Source organism: Podarcis filfolensis (assembly GCF_964270895.1).
Source record: "Podarcis filfolensis genome assembly, chromosome: 2".
NCBI lineage: Eukaryota > Metazoa > Chordata > Lepidosauria > Squamata > Lacertidae > Podarcis > Podarcis filfolensis.
The window spans coordinates 87,447,676-87,468,678 of record NC_139605.1 but is presented as its reverse complement, the minus strand read 5'-3'; the positions used below and the strand labels follow the sequence as shown (position 1 = coordinate 87,468,678).

Genomic DNA, 21,003 nt, shown 5'->3' with positions numbered 1-21,003 from the left:
GATTGGTTATACATGTATTGGAGAAGGTAGCCTATCTTTCTGGCAGACTTTTGCACCTAGTTCTGTAGTAACTTCTTGCTACCCTTTTATGAATTAGTATTTTCACCTTTGTGTTGGTAAATAAATATACAATAAGTGTATTAAGTATGCATACTTTCCTAATCTCTCACTAACGGATGAGCATTGCTTTTCGTTCTTTTATTGTCCATCGAAGTTGGGAATAACTTGCAATATTGGTGAAGCAGTTTAATGATATATAAATAAGAACCTTCCTGCCAGTAGCTTTGTCAACAATGAACCGTGCATCATTTCTAAGTATCCTTAGGCCTCTTCACACATCAAACATAGGAAGCTGGTGCATTCATTGAAAGGGGCAGTGGGCCCAGCGTTTCTTTAGCAAGGCACCTTCGTCTCTTCTGTATAGCAAATCTACTCTTTCCTTCTAGGACTGACAGTCCTGCCCCATTGGAAGCTACAGTGCTTTCTGCCACCGGCGCCTGTGTTGTTATTTCTAGAGAGGATTTATAGCATTTTGGGATAAGGCTCCAATGAAGTTATTAATCAGAGAGATGGAAGAGTCCAGCACAGTTTATGGTGTGATGTGGATGAAAAGAGAATTCTGAATATTAATGTCTCAGATAATGATTAGGAGATAGAGAAGAATTTGAGGGGGGGGATGTAGGAAGGAAGGACAGGAAGCATTGTGGGTAAATATATGCAGCTTCTGGTGGTGATTACCCTCCAAGTAATTAGTTTTTAAAGCAGGCAGACGTTTCAGGAGCCACTTACTCTGAGCTGCTTTAATTATTTATGTTCTCTTTTATTCTTAATATTTATGGCGGGTCCTCTTTTAAACAGGAGTCGCGTAGTGCAATGGGGCCACTCATCCTGAACAGAGATCCCTCTCTGTCACAGGTCCCATTCCTCTTCCTCCCCCACCCCAAACTGGATGTTCATTGACAACAGCCCCTGGCTGGAGTCAGTCCTGCAAACAAGTTTGTCTCTGTGTTTTCTCTCTCCCCTCTCCTTTCGATAGGATGACAAATGGGATGTCAAGAATTCCACAAGACCCCCGCCCTGCACTGCAGAAGCTTCTCACTCTCCTCCATTAAGGCAGCAAACAGTAAACAATGCCTGTGCCCCCGCTTCCAAATAAGCTTTATAGAAATATAGTAATATTCCAACCAAATAATCATGGCAGTCACCTGGGATAATTGCGTTCTATGAAATGGGTTCTATGGGTGGGGGAGTAAAATATAAAAATGCACCAGGGGGGAAAAATGCAACCCAACCCCTAGATCGTCTCCCTAATTCCAGTTGTGTCTTGTATCTCTGCGTGCACTACATTCCCAACCTGTCATCCAGCACACGTGTGCACATTTAAAAAAAAAATTATTTTGCAAAGCATGTAACACTTAGAAAATCAGTTGACTTTCAAACGATAGGGGTGGCTTGGTCCAGGGAGTCTTATTTTAAATGTTAGCAATGTAAATTTTTGGTTGTATGTAGTATGTATGTAGTTTTTGGTTGTATGTAGTTTATCTGCTTTGAACCTTTGGTTTATAAATGTGTCAGACAGAACAACCTCACAGGGTTGCTGTGTGGACAAAGTGTGTGTGTGTTGGAAGCTGTCACATATGCTGCTTTGAGCTCATTGGAGAAAAGGGAGAAGAGGCAAGGTATGAATGGAATGATCTATAGTGTCCTAGTGTGATCTACATTGGTAAGCATTGCAGAGACAAAGGCACACACACACCTGTGTCATTGGTGCCACTTATGCCCCACATTGAATATCCCAGGTTACACAGAATTTTAGAGCTACAAGAAGGGAAGTCTCACTGCACAGTACAAGGGACTTTTGGATACAGCAACAAGGAGTCACTACCATTCAGTTTTCAAGTAATTCCACCACCCAACTCATAGGAAGCTGCCCTATACAGAATTGGACCATTGGTTTGTCTGAGTATGGTCTCCACTGGCTGCCAGTGGCTGTCCATGGTTTCGTACAGGAGTCTGTCCTAGTTCTACCTGGATATGCTGGGGTTTGAACCTGGTGCCTTCTGCGTGCAAAACAGAGCTAGGTCCTGCTCACTGAGCTACGGCCTTTCTTTAGGTCTCAGCCTAAAATGGATTGCAGTAGTGTCAATTCTATATATTTGGCATATAATATCATTTGCCTTCCTCCCACCAATGGCTCAGCAAACATGCGCAGTCTTGAAGGATGGAGATGTTGTTAAGGTCTGCAACCCACACTATGGAAAACAATATAAATGTTAAGACAAGAAGATTGAAAAGATAAAATTTGGTTTTTTTGGTAGCATTTGATATCATAGTGCAAGAAGATAGGGAGCAAGGTGATGATGGGAGAAGCCATATTAGTTTGCTGCAGAAAAATCAACCAAGTCAGAATTGGCCCCTTAAAGACTAGCAGATTTATTGTGGCAAAGGCTTTCTTGGGTCAGAGCCCAGTTTTTAAAAGCAATAAAGTGATACAGTGGGCTATGGCCCAGGAAATCTTACACCACAAAAAATGGGTGAGTTGTTAAAGGTGCCACAGGATCCCTTGTTTTTTATTAACCAAGAAGTGTTTTTAAGTGTAGTCACTGACAACTGTTTGGGGGCCATGCTCGAATTGTTCGCCTCATGCTGCTAGGATGATCCTACAGAATGGCGACAAGGAATGTATTGGCCTCTCTTCATACACTTCCTGTGGAGTTCTGCTCCACCTCCTCCTGTTGCTACTGGCTTGGGCCAGAGGACAAAACTACATAGAAATATGGAGTAAGGTATGGCTGTACTGTGCTGGCGATGCCCAGTTTGGTAGATTTATTTTTGGGCTGTGGCTGAAGGTGATAGAGCCAGCTGAACACAGGCTCTAAAAGTATGAGAAAGGGAGAAAAACCTCTCTGTCCACTTATTCCATACCTTGTTTCATTTAATACACCTCTATCATGTCCCTCCTCTCACCATTTTTCTAACCTGAAAAGCCCCAACTGCTGAAACCTTTCCACACATGGAAGTTTCTTCAGCATCTTGATAATTTAGGTTGCCTTTTTCTGCAACTTTTCCAATTCTGTGGTATTGTTTTTGAGGCAAGGTGACTAGAAATGCACACGATATGCAAAGTTTGTCTTAATTTTAAAATTATTAACACCCTACCTTTTTTTAACAATGTTAATTATTTTATATTTCTCATTGTTTTTAATATTTTACATTCAATAGTATGCTTAACATATTTTATGTGTTTTACATGCTGTGTTTTCTTCTTGACCAATTTATGTGCTAAGTTTGTAATTGATAAGTCATTACAATAATGGAGTTATATTTTTGATCCTTTTTGTAATAATCCTTAATATGGCATTCATTTTTTCCCCCACAGCTGCCATGCACCGGGTCAACCCTTTAATGGAACCATTCACCACCACTTTCCCGGGATCAGTTGGTAAGACCTCATCTGCATATGTTGTAAACCACCTAAAGGTTTTGAGGTGTTGTTGTTTTACAATCAAGTGGTACAGTGATTGGTTACTTTTAACTTGCATCACCACTATTTGCCTCAATTCCGTCAGATTCCGTTCCTGAAAATATCAGTTCAGGAACGGCAATCTGCCGTACTGCTTCTGCACTGAAGATGGGGGCAGGGGGAGAGACACTCAAGCATCTCTGCAAAGTAAGTTACTATCTTTCTCACCATCCCATATTTGTTGCAACTTTTGGACCATTTGCAAAAGAACCTTTAGAAGCTGGGAGAGCAGTTGGGCAAAAGCGTAGCTCCCAGCTAAAGTTTACACAAAATATACCTTTTGGCCCCGAAGACAACAATAATCCTTCTGACATTTTCCATTTGAAACATTTATTTTTGGGAAATACATATTAAACACTATTATTTATACAAAACAGAACTAAATTTGTCATAATGCATACAATCCTCAAAAAGGCCATTTTTTAATAGATTTGGATGATTTATTTTTTTGGTTTCATTCGGTAAAACCTCCCCCCGCCCCGAAGTACAATATAAAAGGAGAAAGCCATTTTTGTCTTGCTTTCGCTGGCTGAGATATTGGCAAACAAGATACAATGCATTTTAATTTTTATGTTGCTGAAGTGCATCTAAAAAAACCAAGAGACATTCTCTATTACCCTTTTCATAGTCTTAAACACTTGAAATATATATATTTTTAGTTAATACAATTTTTATTTTGCTAAAATATAGCAAGTCAGCAAGTAAAAAAAATAATTTTCCTCAGCTTAACACAGCTCAGTAAAGAGTCCTCCGTTTATTCATTTTTACGCTTGGGAGGCACAACACAAAAAGTTAACATGGCAGGCTTAGATTTAACTTGCAACACAAAAACAACAACAACGTATGAGTGCCTCTGAGCAAAGAATATGTGCAGACGCATCCATTGAGGGCCATGAGTGGCAAAACAAGTGAACTAAATGCCTGACACAGTTTTTGAGTCATAAAGGAAAGCACTTGTCAGGGAACACTGTGGAAGCAGCAAGTAAGCTCATGGGAAGTCTTGGTTAGAGTCAGTTTGTAGGCTTGCATCCTAAGGACATGCAAGACAAAGTGGCCACTGGCTGAGCATTCCCCTTAGGCATGCTGAGAGTGGGCTACATCAGTGCCAGTGAGAGCAAGATGAAAACTTATCATTTGCCTTTTCTGAAAGCCAGGAATCAGCATGCCCGTTCTGTTCTTTGCAGCTCCACAAGAGGGCAGCATGGCTCAGAGCTTTCCACTTTGGAAAAGGAGCTGTGATGAGAGTCTTCTGCACATGGCACAAGAGGAGGTGGTTCTATAGAGCTGGCTACTTAAGATTTGCTGTCTGAGGAAGAGAAAGCTGTGACTGCTGGTTCTCTTGGTTAGATTTCCATAACTGTGAACATGGCCTCTGCCCCTCCAAATCGGGTAAGTGTTTAGCAAGCAGTTCTTTCCTCCTTTCTCTGTAAAGAGATGTTTCCTCTGACAAACCCAGAAGTTGCACAAATGAACCAACTTCTGAGTTTGTCAGAGTTTAGTCGCCTGACCACTAGAGTTAAGACTGACTAAAGTATTCGAATGAAATCAATGTTAAAAAGAACCCTTTGAGCAACTGGCACAACTCTGATTCAATATTAAAATGTGGCATGGAAAGTAGGCATAGGACCTCAAGTATTCGGACCAGCTGATGGGGCAAATAGCTTCCACATGGTCCCTACCTCACAACCGCCCTCAAGCACAGAGATCATCTGGAAAATTGTATCGTGTAAATTGACAATCTTAGATTAAGCTGTGTGCTTAACCAAGGGCCATGCATTACTGCAGAATGCATGCAAGATCCCGGGGCTCAGCATTTAATACAGAGCAGGGGGTGGAGAACCTGTGGCTCTGCAGATGTTGTTGCTTGGCCATTGCTCAGGGATGATGGGAGCTGGGGTTTGAGCAACAGCATCTTCAGGTTTACAGGTTCCCTATCCCTTTTTGCATGCATGGCACATCTATATGTGCAGACCTAAGGAATTTTAGCCACAGATAGTTAGAAAAGTTATACACACACAAAGCTGCACAATGAGAAACAGCCAGGAAGACACACACCCCATAGCCTCTCTAACATTTTAAATAATGGTTAAAACAAGAGCTCGAAGGATTGAACTCTTTTCAGCTGAGATTAAAGGGACAGGGGGATTGGGGAGGAGAGGAATGTCCTAAGAATCAAGGTGACTTACATTTGATCCCATAGTAGACCACCTCCTTTTCTCCAGTGAGCAAGCTGGCTCCCTATTATTGCTGGCATTTTTAAAAAGGAAAGGGAATATAGATCAGACATGCAGGGAGTAAGATGTGCATAGTGCTGGGTGGAATTGTGCCTTCTGCTAATACTCCATTCACTCTACCCTCACGTTAAAAAACTTTTATCTAGGTCATGAAAATCTTCAGTTGAAATGGGTGGAGATAAGATACAAAAGAGAGAGGAACACAAACACACGTACACACACACTAAAAACAAACACACAATGCTTTCCCCCTTCCCACTCTGGTTTACAGAACAGTAAACCTTTGGCACTAGGAAATCAAGTGGCTCAAGAGAAAAATTACCATAGGCTTGAACCACTGAAGCAAAGAAGGCAGTCAGGAACATCTCTCTTTTCTCTCTCACTTTCATATGGGTGGGGAGATGCTTTGGTGGCATGTCTGACCTAGCATCCATCAGTGCCTCACCAGGCCTGTATCAACCAAGTTGCTAATGAAATCTTCCTCATCCAGATCAACCTCACCTGGTCAGGATTGCAACTTTTTTGTTGCTTTAACTGGAGGTGAAACTGCATGGATAGGATATGGAATGTGCGGCACCTTCTTCTCTCTTTCACACAGCCCTGTGCCCCATAACTTAATAGCTTCAACTCATGGCACAACACAAGGTATCACATTCAACTTCACCAGACTTCAACACTAGGGCAGCTGTCTATGAAACTTACAGTTCACCTCCCAATTGACCAAAGGGGACAGGGGAGGGGGGGTCAGTCTGTGCTTTCTAACAAGGTCCATCTCAGCCTTAGTAGGAGCTCCCCCAGAGTTTCAAGAAAGGGACACTCACCTATCACAGTAAAGGACCTATCTATGGCAAGGAGGCCACAACTAAAGTAAATCATCAAACCAATGCATATCCTGTTGAGGTTCCCTCTCAACCTCATCCCCTGCCTAGGGATCAGTAACTACAGCCTACACAGAAGAACAGAATAGATGTTTCACATCACAGACACTAGAAAAGAGAAAGACACTACATTTATTACAGAAAAGTACTGTTATTTGGTCAGTTAATGTCAGCAGCTTGGGTACTGTTGGCGGAGAGGGGAAAACAACAGTGGCATAGAGTTTATATGGGGTTTTTCTTGGTTTTGTTTTTTTTTTAACGAAAAGAAAAGTGTGGGGCAGGAGGGGGAGAGGAAGAGAGCAGGCTGGGTCCTTGCTTAGGCATGGAGTGTTACATTTCATTGGCCACCAACTCCTCTTTGTCAGCTACGCCATTGGAGAGCATATTCTGGCCTTCATTCAAGCGTTTGACTCTGTAGGCTTCAAAATGGATGCTGCTGGTAATGTCCTTGATGTTTTGCATGTGTGTCCTACGGGAAGGAGGAGAGAGGATTAAAAAGAGATCTTTCTGATGTTGGAAATAAAATCAACAACAGCTTGACACAGGAATGTAACTGAGAAGGGCTGTAAAAGCAGTGCCTTGCAGATGCAAAATCTGAGATGCTGTTCTTGACATCTTCAGTAACTTTGGCAGACCCCTGCCTGAAACTCTGCTGCTAGTTAGAATGGACAGCACTGGGGTAGATTGACCCAGACGGTCTCCCTTTGTCAGACTCCTATGACAGGGCAGCTGAGTGCTGCCATGGGAAGTAAGTATAGTAGACCAGCATACCTTAATAACCACCTGAGCCCTCATATCCCAACTGGTTCACTGAGATCATCACTGCTAATTGCCTTCTAGGTTACAGAGGGACAACTGGCCTCAACCAGGAGCTGGGCACATGGTATTGCTGGAACACTTTTCCAACAGAGATTTGGCAGGCAGACTCGCTTTTTTCAGCATCCATTGATGACCTTTTTATGTTTACAAGCTTTTACAGCTGTTTAGGTGGGGGTTTTTTTATTAGCCAGTCACTTTAATGGTTACCTATATTGTTTGTATTGGAGTTTTATGTTTAAACGTTGTATAAACTGGCCTGATATTTTATGATATGGTGGTGCAAAAATACTTTTATTTACAAATAAATAAATGAGTTACTAGCAGCAATACCAGCTGTGGGGTGGTAGCATCCAGGATGCATTGGCTGTGATGCTACTTCAGATAGATATTACACACACACAAATATATACACACACACACACACAAAACAAGGTTGTACATACTCTACTCTTAAATCACAGAAACAAAATTAAGGATTCTTGAATTAACACCCCCCACCTCTTTCTCCCTTGAAACTGTTACCAACCTGATCAAGAGATCCCGCAAGTATGCGAACTCACAATGCGTTGTATTCTCAACTGTAAAAGAAGGATACAATACTTGATATGAGCACAGAATCAATACACACTAAATTCCAGATTCACAAACCACATCAATACCCAAAGAACTTGCAACTGTCTGGAGCATAGTTTAAATAATTCTCAATAGCAGCCGTTGAAGATCTAGCATAGGCTAGAACAGGGCTAGCCTGTTCTAAGCCTGGTGCCCTCTAGATGTTTTGGGCTCCCAACTCTCATTAGCCCCTGCCAGCATGGCCAAAGGTCAGGGGTTTTGGGAGTTGGGTGTTCAACAATATCTGGAAGACAACCGGTTCCTCACCTCCTGGGTTAGAGCAACAGTACGAGTTCTTCACAGTCCAAACACCATTGCCTTGGGACTCTCTCTTTACAGAGTGTGTGTAGAGTATCCCCACTCTCGATCATGCACATATAGGCAACAAGGCAAGTGTCATGAGTTCAAGAAGACCCTGCCTTGTGATGGCCTCACTGATTCCATGAGTTACCAAGGATTGGCCACAGGGGGGAACCAGAAGGCTTAAAATGAACTGCCTTTCTTCTCAGAGAAACCCTGCTTTGAGAAAAATGCTTCTAACTAAGGAGGCAAAGAATCACAAATCAGAGAAACCCACAGAAATAAAAAGGTGGCAACAAAACAAGTGTAGCTTGTGCCCCTAGATGTACAAAAGGAGTAAAACAGGGAAGGGGAATCATTTGATGTTGCAGTTGACATGGTAGAGGCAATTTTGAGGGAACACACTGCAAACATTTCCAGTAGGAAATCACACGTTTCTCAAACTGTGGTGATCTATGAGCATCATTCAGACACCCCATGAAAAGCTTGTGGAGTAGTCAAGAGTAGCTGTAGTAACTGAAGTATATGAGATACTCTTGCATATTCCAAAAGGTACCTGAGTATCTGTAACTGACTCTGCCCTCGTTTAATAATCTACAGGGTCTGGGGCGAAGCAGGCTCACAAGGCTCTGGACTTGTGGTTTTCATCATATGGTGCGCTTGCGCAGTTTACTAATTCCCCACCCAAATCTACCAGTTAAAGGGGCTTTTCTCAGCAGCCTGGCCTAAGGTCCATGACTTTCATTTCAAATATCTAACAGTAAAGCTCTCTCAAAGTGGCTTCCATAATAAACAAATATCTCCTGCCTGCCAAATATACTCTCCCATATTTCAGTTGTATTAAGATCCTATATTTAGCATGAATTAAATCCTTAGTATTTATACGACATCATCAGTACATGGGGTTGGTCCAAGAAGTTTACATCCTAAAATTCAACACAGGGGCACCACAAAGGAAAAAGAGAGAAAAGCAGAAGCAGGGATAAAATAGGGAGGCAATGTGTGCTTATTTAATTTGCATGCACTTAGCTACAGGGGAGGCCACAGTCGCGAGGCAGTAGAGCTGTGCACCAGATTTGGCCAATGCCCAAGCCACAGATTGCTGTGAGGCAGGTTTGAGGGTCCTTGGCTGTCAGGGGTGGGGTATCAGGCAGGAAGGAGAGGCAGGTAGGGCAGGAAAACTGTAGGAAAAGGCTGAGACCTACCCTACCAGTGGTTGCGTCTTTCCAGGTGCCTGATGACCTTGCAGGATCAATGCCTCTGCTCAGCTGAATGGAGGCATCAATCCTGTGGGGGTGTGGCTGCTGCTTTGGAAGCAGCTTTTTTGCACCAACCCTGAGCGGTGCCAGTCGCTACTTCTCCATGAGCAGAGCAACTTCCCTTGCATGAAGAGAAGCCACTTGCAAAGAAGTGACACTGCACAGGATCAAATAGCCCCACTTGCCAGCGGTGGGAGGAACCAGTGCTGCAGGGTGCTGACTCTTGCTCCTCCACAAGCAATTTGTGAGCAGCTTCCCTGCACATGAGGGAAACAAAGGAGCAGCTTTGTGCAGGATCAGATGTTCCAGCTTGCCATCTGCCAAGCAAGAGCATCTGATCCTGTGCAGTCCTCATCTTGACCATACTTTTAAATCCTATTTTAACTTTTAAAAAACAAACAAACCCTAAGTCCTGCTCCCTCAAATTTCTTAGGGATGGATCCTGGGAAAGGTAGGTGTCCCCAGGGGCCTCCAAGGTGGATAGGACTGTCACAGATTGTCCCTGGGGCAGATCAGCGGGGCTCTGCACAGCCCTACTGATGATGAGTGCGGGGAGTGCTGTTGTAGCCCAGGAGACTGGATGGGCTTCTTAGGTGTTTCTTTGGCAGTCTTAATGGTTTAAAGATTACTAGGAAGCAAGAGACAGGAGAGAGAGCTCTTACCTTCAATTGTGCCCCACTTCGTTTTCCTTCCCAGAATTCGCCTTCCATTTATCTGGTATTCCTGGTCACTGCCCACCACAGCAAATGGAATCATTTCCTACAGTTAAATTGCTAAGTGTCAGAAATTGGGGCTCATGAAATCCAACCCTTCTTCATTAAGCTGGAAATGTGTTGATTTAATTCCTGTTACCCCACCACCACTATCACTACCACATACGCCTTTATTTCAGAGAGTTCCAACATCCACTTTAGCTCTTCTGAGCCAGTGAAACAGAGGGTCACCCAGCCAAACTAGGCAAGCCTCTCCTGGACACTGGCTCATGAGGGATGAGTGATTTTGAGAGTGACTTTTCACTTAAGTATTCTTTTCCTTGACAAATGACCATTGAGAAGGATGCTTTAGGTTCTGTAAGCCTTTGAGTACATGTTAAACAAGTGTCAAGAAAGGACGGCTCACTTACTCTAAATTTCTCATTTATTAGTCGGTCTTCAGAGTCCTCATCAAACTGTTTCTGTGGGTAGACATCAATGCCATTGGCAAGAAGATCTGCTGTGATCTGTGGGAAAAACAATGCAGGGAACAGAAGAAGCCTGTGGTTAGTCAGAAATGCTAATAAAATACCTTTATTGAAAAAGCTATCATAAGATTGCAAATACACCATTGCTGGATCAGGCCACTGGCCCACCTAGTCTAGCACCCCAGTCTCACAGTGGATGCCCAGATGCCCATAGGAAGCCAGGAAGGTGGACCTGAGCCCACTTTACAGCATCTGGTATTCAGAGGCACACTGCTCCAACAGTGGAGTCCTCAAACTGGAGCAGATGGGAATTGCAGTATGTGGCCATGTTCTTCATCAAGCCAACTGATGCCATGGTTTGAGGCCCATGATGTAGAAACCTTACCAACGGTAAGGGTGCCTGAGTTCTGATCAGCATCTGGGAAAAGACTTGGGAAACTGATGGACAGCGCCTTGGGTTCCAAGGAAGGGTAAATAAACAACAACAACAACTAGATAGTTGACTAGATAAATTGGCTTTTCCCAACCTATGCCCTTCCAACTCCAAGCCCCACTGGCCATGCTGACGTGGACTTGTGGGAGTTTGGAGTCCAACAGCATCTGCAGAGCCTCAAGCTCTCCAGTCCCTGTTCTGTATGAAAAGCAGAGTCCAGGATCTTGCATATACCCTGCAGTGTACAGCTCTTGGTTAAATGACACCAGGTTGGAGAAGGTGGAGATACAATATTAAATACTAAGTGCAATGCAGTTCTAAGGAGCTTTAAAGTTTGAGGGTGACATTTTTGGTACATCTCCTTGATCCATGCTGCTTAATGCAGCTTCACAAACTGATGTTTTACTGCTGCTCTTGCTCCAAGGGCAACAATGGTTGGAAATTGACCCATGCCCTCAATTTCCTACTACAGTCGTACCTTGGAAGTCGAACAGAATCCGTTCCAGAGGTCTGTTCGACTTCCAAAACATTAGGAAACCAAAGCATGGCTTCTGATTGGCTGCAGGAAGCTCCTGCAGCCAATCGGAAGCGGCGCCACAAACGTTCAGCTTCCAAATATTGTTTGAAAACTGGAACACTCACTTCCGGATTTCGATCGTTTGGGAGCCGATTTGTTTGGGAGCCAAGGTGTTTGAGATCCAAGGTACGACTGTACAAGGAGAAATCCAGCAGTTAATTTCCAGTTACTGGGTCAAAAGGTAGCAGTGGAAGATAGAACGATAGGTAGCCAGAGCAGGGTGAGAGGAGCATATACACCTCTTAAGTTATTAGTCACATGGCTGGGCAAATGTTGCAGAGTTAGGTGGAAAAAGCAGGGGGTTGATGGTACACTTCTGTAGCCATTTGGACAGCAGGCCTGGACTGTCTTTAAAATCCAGGAGAAAGATTTGCAGAAGGAAAAAGAATCAGAATGGGAAATTGAATTTATTCCTTCTCCACAGAGAGAGAGGCCAAGCCAAGAGAAATACGTGCAATGGCTTGGAAATCAATGAAGGCACCATGCAAGATTGCTCTGAGCTGCGGCCCGAGGAATGTGCTGGGCTCCTAGCCAGCGACTGGGATTCAGAGACCTGCACAGGGGAAGCTGCAGGAGAGGACAAGAGATCCTCAGAAAGGTCAGAGAAGAAGGCACCATCCCTCTTACCCTTTGCTTGAAGTAGTCCCTCTCCTCTAGCGTTAATGTGTCTGCTTTGGCGATGACAGGCACAATGTTGACCACTTTGCTCAGGCGCCTCATGAATTCAATGTCCAGCGGCCGGAGGCTAAAAGCAAGATGAAAGGACTTCTTAAAACAAAAAGGAGACCAAAGATGCTGAGACATATGACATTCCACTTCCCTTCCCAACTGACAGTAGGCCTTTCTAGAAGCACTGAAATGCCACAAGGAAGCAACTCACTCTGTGCGATACTCAGGAGGCTAACAGCTGATCTAGGGTGTGAAGTGGAGGTGGGTGAAGGCTCTGCTCCTTCTGCCCCACCAGCCAGGTATCCTCTTGCCTCTAACATGTCTCAATAGGACAACAGTAACCAAATGGGGGCTGGAACCACTATATGGTCACTGTAAGCTGATCACTTAGGCTGCTGGTTATCAACCAGGTGTGCCAGACAGTGCCTGTCTGTGAGGTGTACATCACAGGGTGGTTTTCCTGGAAGCATTTGTGGCAATTGCCACCAACAGATATATGACGATTGCAACAGACAAAGAGCAAGTGATAGCAAACTACACCTGAACACATTTAAACATTTTAGACATAGACATTGTTGCTAGATGGACTAGTTGTCCCAGACCAGGACTACATTGAGGACAAAGGGTTAAAGCCCCCCCCATCCCAATTGGACCCCTCACACCAGCTGTTTACTTTTTTAAAAAAGAAGTGTGTTTTCGCTAATTTGGCCCTAAGTCTCAAGACAGATTACATTTCTCTCCACCTTATATGCAGCTATAAATCCTGCTAGTGTATGCACAATGGATGCTTCTTGGTCTGTGGAGTCACAGGTTCAAGTCATTCTCTCAGCCCAGCCTACTCTGCAGGGTTACTAAGAGGAAAAAACAGGGTTAACCCCTTTGTATGCCACTCCAAGTGGCAAGAATAAATGCAATGGACAAACAAACTGTGAGCATTATGGGTTAGGAATTTGCTACATGCCACATTCATTTGCAGAAAAATATGGAGGTGGATTGTTAGATGGAGTAGCTTTAATCATTGATACATGGGACAAATATGTTGTTTTCTTTGTATTATGTGCACCCACACCACAGGCACATCTGTCACTTATGATTGACCATGCACTGCATAAGAGCTTTTAGGGGTGCGGGGTGGTCTATGGGAGTGGTAATCCAAATAGGAAAAATCAACATGTGTGAAGCACCCTCACTGTGCAGGAATCAGCAAAAAACAGAAGGCCCAAGAATTTCAGCTCAAAGAAGCATTCCTAATTAGGGATTGTTTTTGCCAACGAACACAATGCCAAATGCTTAGCAGACCAAAAGTGCACGCACACACACACCACCAGCTTTCCAAAATATCTTGGCTGGGTCTGCCTGTTTACAGGGAGTAGCCATTTCATACCAATGACCCACAAAAAGAAAGTGTGCTTTGTTTTTTGCATTAATCCTGAAAGCAAGTTAAGCAGCTTCGCGGCTCCACAGCACTATTACTCTGCTCTGCACTCAGCAAGGTACTCAGGACCGAATTAAACCTGAGTTTGCATCAACACTGGTCTAGCTGGGCAAAGGGGCAAATCCTGGCTGCAGGGGCTATAAGCTGTTTCCTCTACTAGTCCTACCAATTTGCCTCCTGGCGGGGGGGGGGGGCAGATCCATTCCCCTGCCCTCCTCCAGAAAAAAAAAGGGGGAACATGAGAATTTTGATTGGATTTTTATTTTTATCTTTTGTGGCCTGGCACACTTTGCCAAGGGAGGAAAAAACCGCTAGCCGAAGAACAGAGCCTGTTAGAATGAAGAGCTCAAGAAGATGATGACAGTACTGAGCATCTTCTACATGCACACGCACACACACACACACACGGATGACAAGCAGAGAAGCCAGAGAATTGTGAGAGCCTTTAAAGAGTAGAGTCGGGCAGGTGAGTATGAAGGTCCCAGTGTCAGCCTGCCACATGAGGGCGAGTGTGGGATACCAGAGAGGAGGCTGCTTGCTGAGGAGATTCACCCAATTTAGAAACCTTGGCCTGTTTAAAATGGGCCTTAGGTACCTGATAGGATTCTGCTGGTTGTTTAATCACAGGATTTTGTATTTTATGCTAAATGTCATCCTGTGCACCCTGAGTATTCTGAGGGTGAAAGGTGGGTTATAAATCTTCTAAATAAGTACTGCTAGTATTTGTTTCTAACCTCATCACCATGATGAAAAAGCCTAACAATGCATCCTTTTATTTATGCATGTTATATAGCAGGAAAACTCAGGGGATGTGTGAGTGCGAACACAGAATGTAGAACAGTAGAATGTTCTGCAGGGTTGGGCAGGGTCTACCAAAGCTATTACCATATTTTTCGCTCTATAAGACACACCCGATCATAAGACACACCTAGTTTTATAGGAGGAGAACAAGAAAAAAAATATTCTGTCCCTCTCTGCGCAGCGCCTCTCCAGCAGAGCGAAGTCAGAACAGCAAGAGGGATCGCTGCGCACCGATCCCTCTCGCTCTCCTGGCTTCAGGGATAGCTGTGCAGTCTGCATTCGCTCCATAAGACGCACACACATTTCCTCTTACTTTTTAGGAGGGGAAAAGTGTGTCTTATAGAGTGAAAAATACGGTATCTTCCAAGCAGGTGGTACTGCCATCAGAAGAAAAGGTGAGGGATGCCACTTGTACAGGCCACTCTCTCATAAAAATGGTGCAGAAGCAGCTAAGTTTTTAACTATTCACCCAACAAATCACATAAGCAGAAGCCTTGTGCAAGGGCTTTGACTTAACACACTGGGGGCTTTCCCCTCTCTTTTCTCTTTGCATGCCCCCCGAAATTGCCTTGGGAGGTCAGGAAAACCCACAGAACAGTGCACAGGGGATCACTTCATCAAGCAAGCTGATACACGTGCAGACGGAACAGTCCACATGTCACGGCATTGAATTCTCCCTATTGTGACTGTATTCAACATGACTTAGTCCTGTATTTAAAAGGTATGTGCAGGGGCACCACAGTGACACAGGATGTTCTGGTTAAGGTAGTCACTTGCTCTTTTATTACCTGCTAAAACCACTTAAATTTTGCACAGCTTTTAGTCAAGATGCCGAGTATAATGTTTTTTATATATTTATAATGCTATAATTCTTTTAATGGTTTTTAGTGATGATACAATTTGTGCAGATGGATTCACAGTCAGTGTCACACTAGATACTCTGACTCACAGCTTTGGTTTTCATTTATGCCTTTGCTCTGAAGCAGGCAGTGTCTGAAAACATGTCGCACCATCCACCAAAAGGCACAACACAAGCTGTCCTCCAGACATAGAATCAAGCCCTTTACCACATAGTGAAGTTATGAGCACAGAGGATGACAAGAAGTTCCTGTATATCATGGTACTGTTTCTCAAATCAGCATCCACATCAGGAAATCACAGAGTCAACTCAGCCTCTACAGTCTGAAGTGAAGCTTGTAACACAAACACACGGTGGCCTAGTTTGGATGACACACTTAAGTCAGCAGATGGTTAGGTTCTCTAACCATCAAGCAGTATATAAATTTTGTTAAATAAATAAAAACCTGATCTGGCTTGTGGGCAAGTTTTCCATATTTCCCATACCCAAGATTTGTTCTTTGTTGAAGCTCATAGTTAACAATGAGCCCCAATACAGATGGCACACTAAGCCAAAGCATGGCTTAACTATGTGCCCAGAGAGGAGCAAAACAGCTGCAAACTCCCATCTAGGAGCTTGTGCATTTGCATAGTCCCAGTAAACCAGAGTTTGGCTTTGTGTGCTGTGCAAAGCAAGAGAAGAGGGAGGGAGGGAGGGAGGGAGGGAGGGAGGGAGAGAGAGAGAGAGAGAGAGAGGGGAGAGACAAAGAAAGAAAGAAATACAGAGTACTGGAGCAAGCATCAGTAGAGCTGCAGAGTTAAGAAGGTGTCCTGATTCACAACCGCTTGGATTTTCCAGATGTCAAAACAGAGCCTGATGGTGAATTTATAAGGTGGGGAGTGTTTGCAATGTTACTACCTTGGCCACTCCTTCCCTCCACTCCAGTATAAAATAACTCGCGCCCTTTAAAAATGAGTTTTACTGTCCTGGGGAACATCAGACTGGTCTCAAGTCTTGCTCGTTCAGAATGGCCTGTCCTGATATATATGAAACACAGATGCACAGCTCAGCTACAAGAGGACAGGGAAGTCATCAGATGATTTGCACAAAAGTTCTACTTTAGAACAAGCTAAAAATGAGAAGCTTTCACAAATGCTGGTAGACGGTTTTGAGATAGGGGCAGGCAATCCGTCAAACTAGGGCTGTAATGAGATGGGACAATAGCTCTGGCTTACAGACTGGAGCAAGGGATTCAAAAGGCTCTTAAAAGCCACTCTGAGCTTTCCCGGTTCTCGCCTGTCTCGGTATATGATAAATATTTATGACTATTGCAAAAAAGAAAAGAAAAAAGAAAAATAGACTTCAGCTGAATTGAATTTAATCCAAATTCCATCATCCCAGAAAGCAGTGCTCAGTGCAAGCTGGCCTCGTGTCTCAAAGGCACTGAAGTTTGATGTATAATATGCTAATACAGGCAGCGTGTGAAAAATGCATGCGTTGCAGAGAGATGGTGCCAAAACCCACGGGTGGCTTAATTAGAACAGGGAGAAACCAAAGACGTATTTTGATCTTATTGGCATGTTTGGGGGCTTTTGTGTATCTGGAAGCCTGCATGCCTTTGTGGCTATAACCTGCCATCCACACCACCTCTCTCCCTGCAGTGGTTTCCTGACTAGGAAAGACCCATGAAAATCCCTCCTAGTTCATGGACATCATCATGAATCACATGATATTTCCATGATATTGCTCAGCTATTTCCATGCTTCTCTCCACAACTCTGAGGGCTATAAGCTTTTAGTTTTTGAAGTATAAGATCCAGTGGAGTCTGCGTATGGTGCTGGGTTCTGGATTATGCAGCATAACCACATCCATGTGTCTCTTAATACGAATAAAATACACTTCTCACACTCCAAACTAAAGGAATATGGCAAGCGGCCCAATCATCATTAGGTGTCTGCCAAAAAAACTTCACAGATTAGTGAGCAACCCCTGTGGAGGAGCATCTATGACATTTACCAACCAAGAACAACCTGACAGCAAATAGAGGATCCAGTTGCACCACAGTTCTGTCATTAACAGGGTAAGTTAAGTATGCATTTCATAGACTCCCAGAGTTGGAAGGAACTGTGAAGGTCATCTAGTCCAACCCCCTGCAGTATAGGAATATTTTACCCCACATGGGGCTTGAACTTACAACCCTGAGATTAAGAGTCTCATGCTCTACTGACTGAGCTATTCCAGCTATAGATTTTGCATACGGTGTACATCAATTGGAGACCCATCCCTGGTACAAGTGGAGAGGAGCAAGCTTCTAATTCCCCCAATTATGAAAATATTTGTGGAGATTTCACAACATGGCAGACATGGATAGGCTAGCAGCGAAATACACACATACAAGCAACACACATCTCTGTATGACTAAAAAGTAACAGAAGCAGCCTTGGGTCTCTTGAGGAAGGAGTGGGGGGAAAGCAGGATTGTAAAGAGCGAAGACATATCTACATGCAAGCTGAGTCTTCTGCCTACCAACACACACACACACACCCTCCTGAACCCACAGGAATATAGAATTATATTGGGTATCAAGCAGACTGTGCCAAACTAGTTTTCCATGATAATGAAGCAGGCAGGTTAGAGAGTTTGAATTTGATATCCCGCTTTATCACTACCCGAAGGAGTCTCAAAGCGGCTAACGTTCTCCTTTCCCTTCCTCCCCCACAACAAACACTCTGTGAGGTGAGTGGGGCTGAGAGACTTCAAAGAAGTGTGACTGGCCCAAGGTCACCCAGCAGCTGCATGTGGAGGAGCGGGGACGCGAACCCGGTTCACCAGATTACGAGTCTACCGCTCTTAACCACTACACCACACTGGTTAAGGGAAAGTGAGATGTACTATCATTCCCATTGGAAAGCCTTGTTACAACTAATTTCAGTCACCAAACTGCAGCCACTGAAGTGGGATGATACGCCATGCTAAAGAAGTTGTAGTGCACTGAGAACTATCAGGAGATCCAGAGTTCTCCATGTGCTTTTTTACTGTCCCTCACTAAGGTTTTTCTTCTGCTTCTCACCCCCACCCCCCATTCATAACCTGCCAGCTAAGCTGCAACTCAAGTTCATTCAGAAACACGTTCTCACCCATCCCTAGGTCTGTGTCCTCAACTCAAAACACAATGATAAAAAACCCACACAATGATATAAAAAACCCAAGACATCCATTTTGACATTGGCGAAGAAAACCAACAGCCCAAGAACAAGCCGTCTGTGGCCGCTGCCAAGGGAACACCTAGTTCTAACCTCCAGCAGGGGTATCACACTACTTGTAGCCAAAAGCAATTTCAGGGACATGAAAGCCAGTGATGGGGTGTCTCATAGCTTCAAAACCATTTCCTATATTGGAAACACATGTTCCTGGGAGAAGGGGAATACATGAGGCAGACTTCTAGGCACCAATTACCATGCAAGCAGCAGGGCGAGAGGAAAGCTGCGGGGCGCCATTAGACGGGCAGTCTAATGTTTCAGTGGCTCAATACGTGGGAAAGAGAAATGTAGATTTACACACTGACTCCCAGTGAGGGTGTGTGTGGAGCGGGTCCTTTACATGCTGGGAATCAGCACCTATCGCAGAGCCCTAACAGAAAAGGGGTGTGAGCACAAGGGTGTCTCAAAATAGTGCTAACAAGGCTTTAAGGCCTGTTTGAAGCCAGGGACTGACTATTGTCAGCATTTGCCATGTTCCAGATAAGAATCTTTATTCACATTAAGACTCAGGACCAACTGGTGGAATTTGGTCTTCATTCATGATCTCTTATTTATTTTTTATCCTGCCCTTCCTTCCTCCAAAGGATCGTGTTTGCCAGGTTTTATGGCAGAGCTTTCCAAACTTTTCATGTTGATGACACACTTTTTAGACATGCATCATTTCATGACACAGTAATTCAGTTTTACAAGCAAATTGGAGGTTAAACTAAATCCCTTCCAGCCCTGGGAGGAGTGTGGGGAGCATTCGGATGACACACCTACACACTAACATATCGTGACACAGAGTTTGGAAAGCTCTGGTTGATGGTGTACCCCCTCTTTCCCCCCCTATGAGGCAGGTTACCTTGAGAAACGGGTGAGCGAGGATTTGAACCTGGCTCTCAAAACAGCCCAATATTCTAACCGTTACACCCTATGAATGTTCCGACTCATGAGCTGCAAAAGGAACCCCTGTTTGAGAAAATTCAGCATAAAGAAAAAGGTACTAAGAAACCAATCTCAAGGAGACAAAAAAGGGAAGTGTCAGTTGCAGGCAAGTAAGTATCTAGAATCTGGGGCATGAGATTTATTTGCTCTGCTCCTCTTGGAGACAGGGAGGTGGTACAGTCCAAAAGGAGAATACGTACGAGTGACCGGTGGCAGGGATGAAGTATATACAGCAGTGGACTCTGGTATCTGGTATCCGCTTCTTCCGGTTAATATTAAGCTCTTCCTGGAGGTACTTCTCATATTGATCATTGATGAACTTCATAATGGGTTGCCAACTGTGCAAGGGGAAAATGCCATGTATGAAATAAAAGAAACTATGTCTGTGCACAATTATTCAGACTACACACACATACAATCTTCGCATGCTGTTAAATGCACTTACATGGAAACAAGTACCAGTGAAATCATGTGAGGACTGAAATGGGGAAGGGGTTAGTGTAGGACTGGAAGGGACCTGACCAAATCCATATACTTTAAATGGAATCTTCTACATGCTCTGGGTGAAATCCATGATCACCCTGTAGCAGGAGTTATATGTATGTGGTAGTGTGTTCCAGGTTCCCCATGACTTGGAGAGCTCTTGAGCCCACTTTCTGAATATCAGAGCTCAGAAGAAAATACGTAAGAACTGGAAGGCGGTTGAAGCATCTCCCACCACATAACAGCCTGTGTCTCTTTGTCAAGGCAGAAATCCATGGAATGATCAGTGTTGGCATTTGGAGATTTGTAAGAAGAAAAAAGCAAATCTAAAACCTGATCAGAAATAGACTTTGACAGAAACAAGAACCATTCAGCATCTCAAGAGAAGCTATCTTTTCCACTGTAAAATAATAGTTTCAAAATCCACAAACTTTTCCCAATCCTGGGAAAAGATATACAACCACGTGGTTACTATTTTATTTTCATTCCCTTCTCTGAACATTCCTAATATTCAACTAATCCTGTGCACTAGCAGAGATCTGTGCAAAGGCTCCTGCTAGTGCAATAGGGCTTTCTTCCCTCCTCCTCCTCCTGTGCCTCCCCCAGAACAAGGTGCAAGGGGAGGGGAGGAGATTATGCTGTCCAGCAAGCAGAAAAGCTTGCACTGACAGGATGATCAGAAGACGTTGGATTCCTCCCATTATATTTGCCTTTTTCACCCCTGCAGCCAAGGCTTTCGCCAAACATGTATAACTTTGACAAGGAGTTTTAATGT

General features: G+C 43.9%; 1 protein-coding gene across 7 annotated transcripts in view; it reads right to left on the bottom strand.

The window, feature by feature from the left end:
* Positions 1-3,836: 3,836 nt before the first annotated feature.
* The window catches only part of SEPTIN9 (septin 9), a 220,646-nt gene continuing 203,479 nt past the window's right edge, over positions 3,837-21,003 (bottom strand). For all 7 annotated transcript variants that reach the window (XM_083597908.1, XM_083597911.1, XM_083597910.1 and 4 more), the window contains 6 exons: positions 19,946-20,083; positions 12,443-12,560; positions 10,749-10,844; positions 10,288-10,384; positions 7,981-8,032; positions 3,837-7,104 (listed from right to left, as the gene is read on the bottom strand). In XM_083597908.1, the coding sequence (XP_083454034.1) occupies positions 6,966-7,104; positions 7,981-8,032; positions 10,288-10,384; positions 10,749-10,844; positions 12,443-12,560; positions 19,946-20,083 (640 nt within the window). In that variant the 3' untranslated portion in view covers positions 3,837-6,965. The remainder of the gene's footprint in view (positions 7,105-7,980; positions 8,033-10,287; positions 10,385-10,748; positions 10,845-12,442; positions 12,561-19,945; positions 20,084-21,003) is intronic.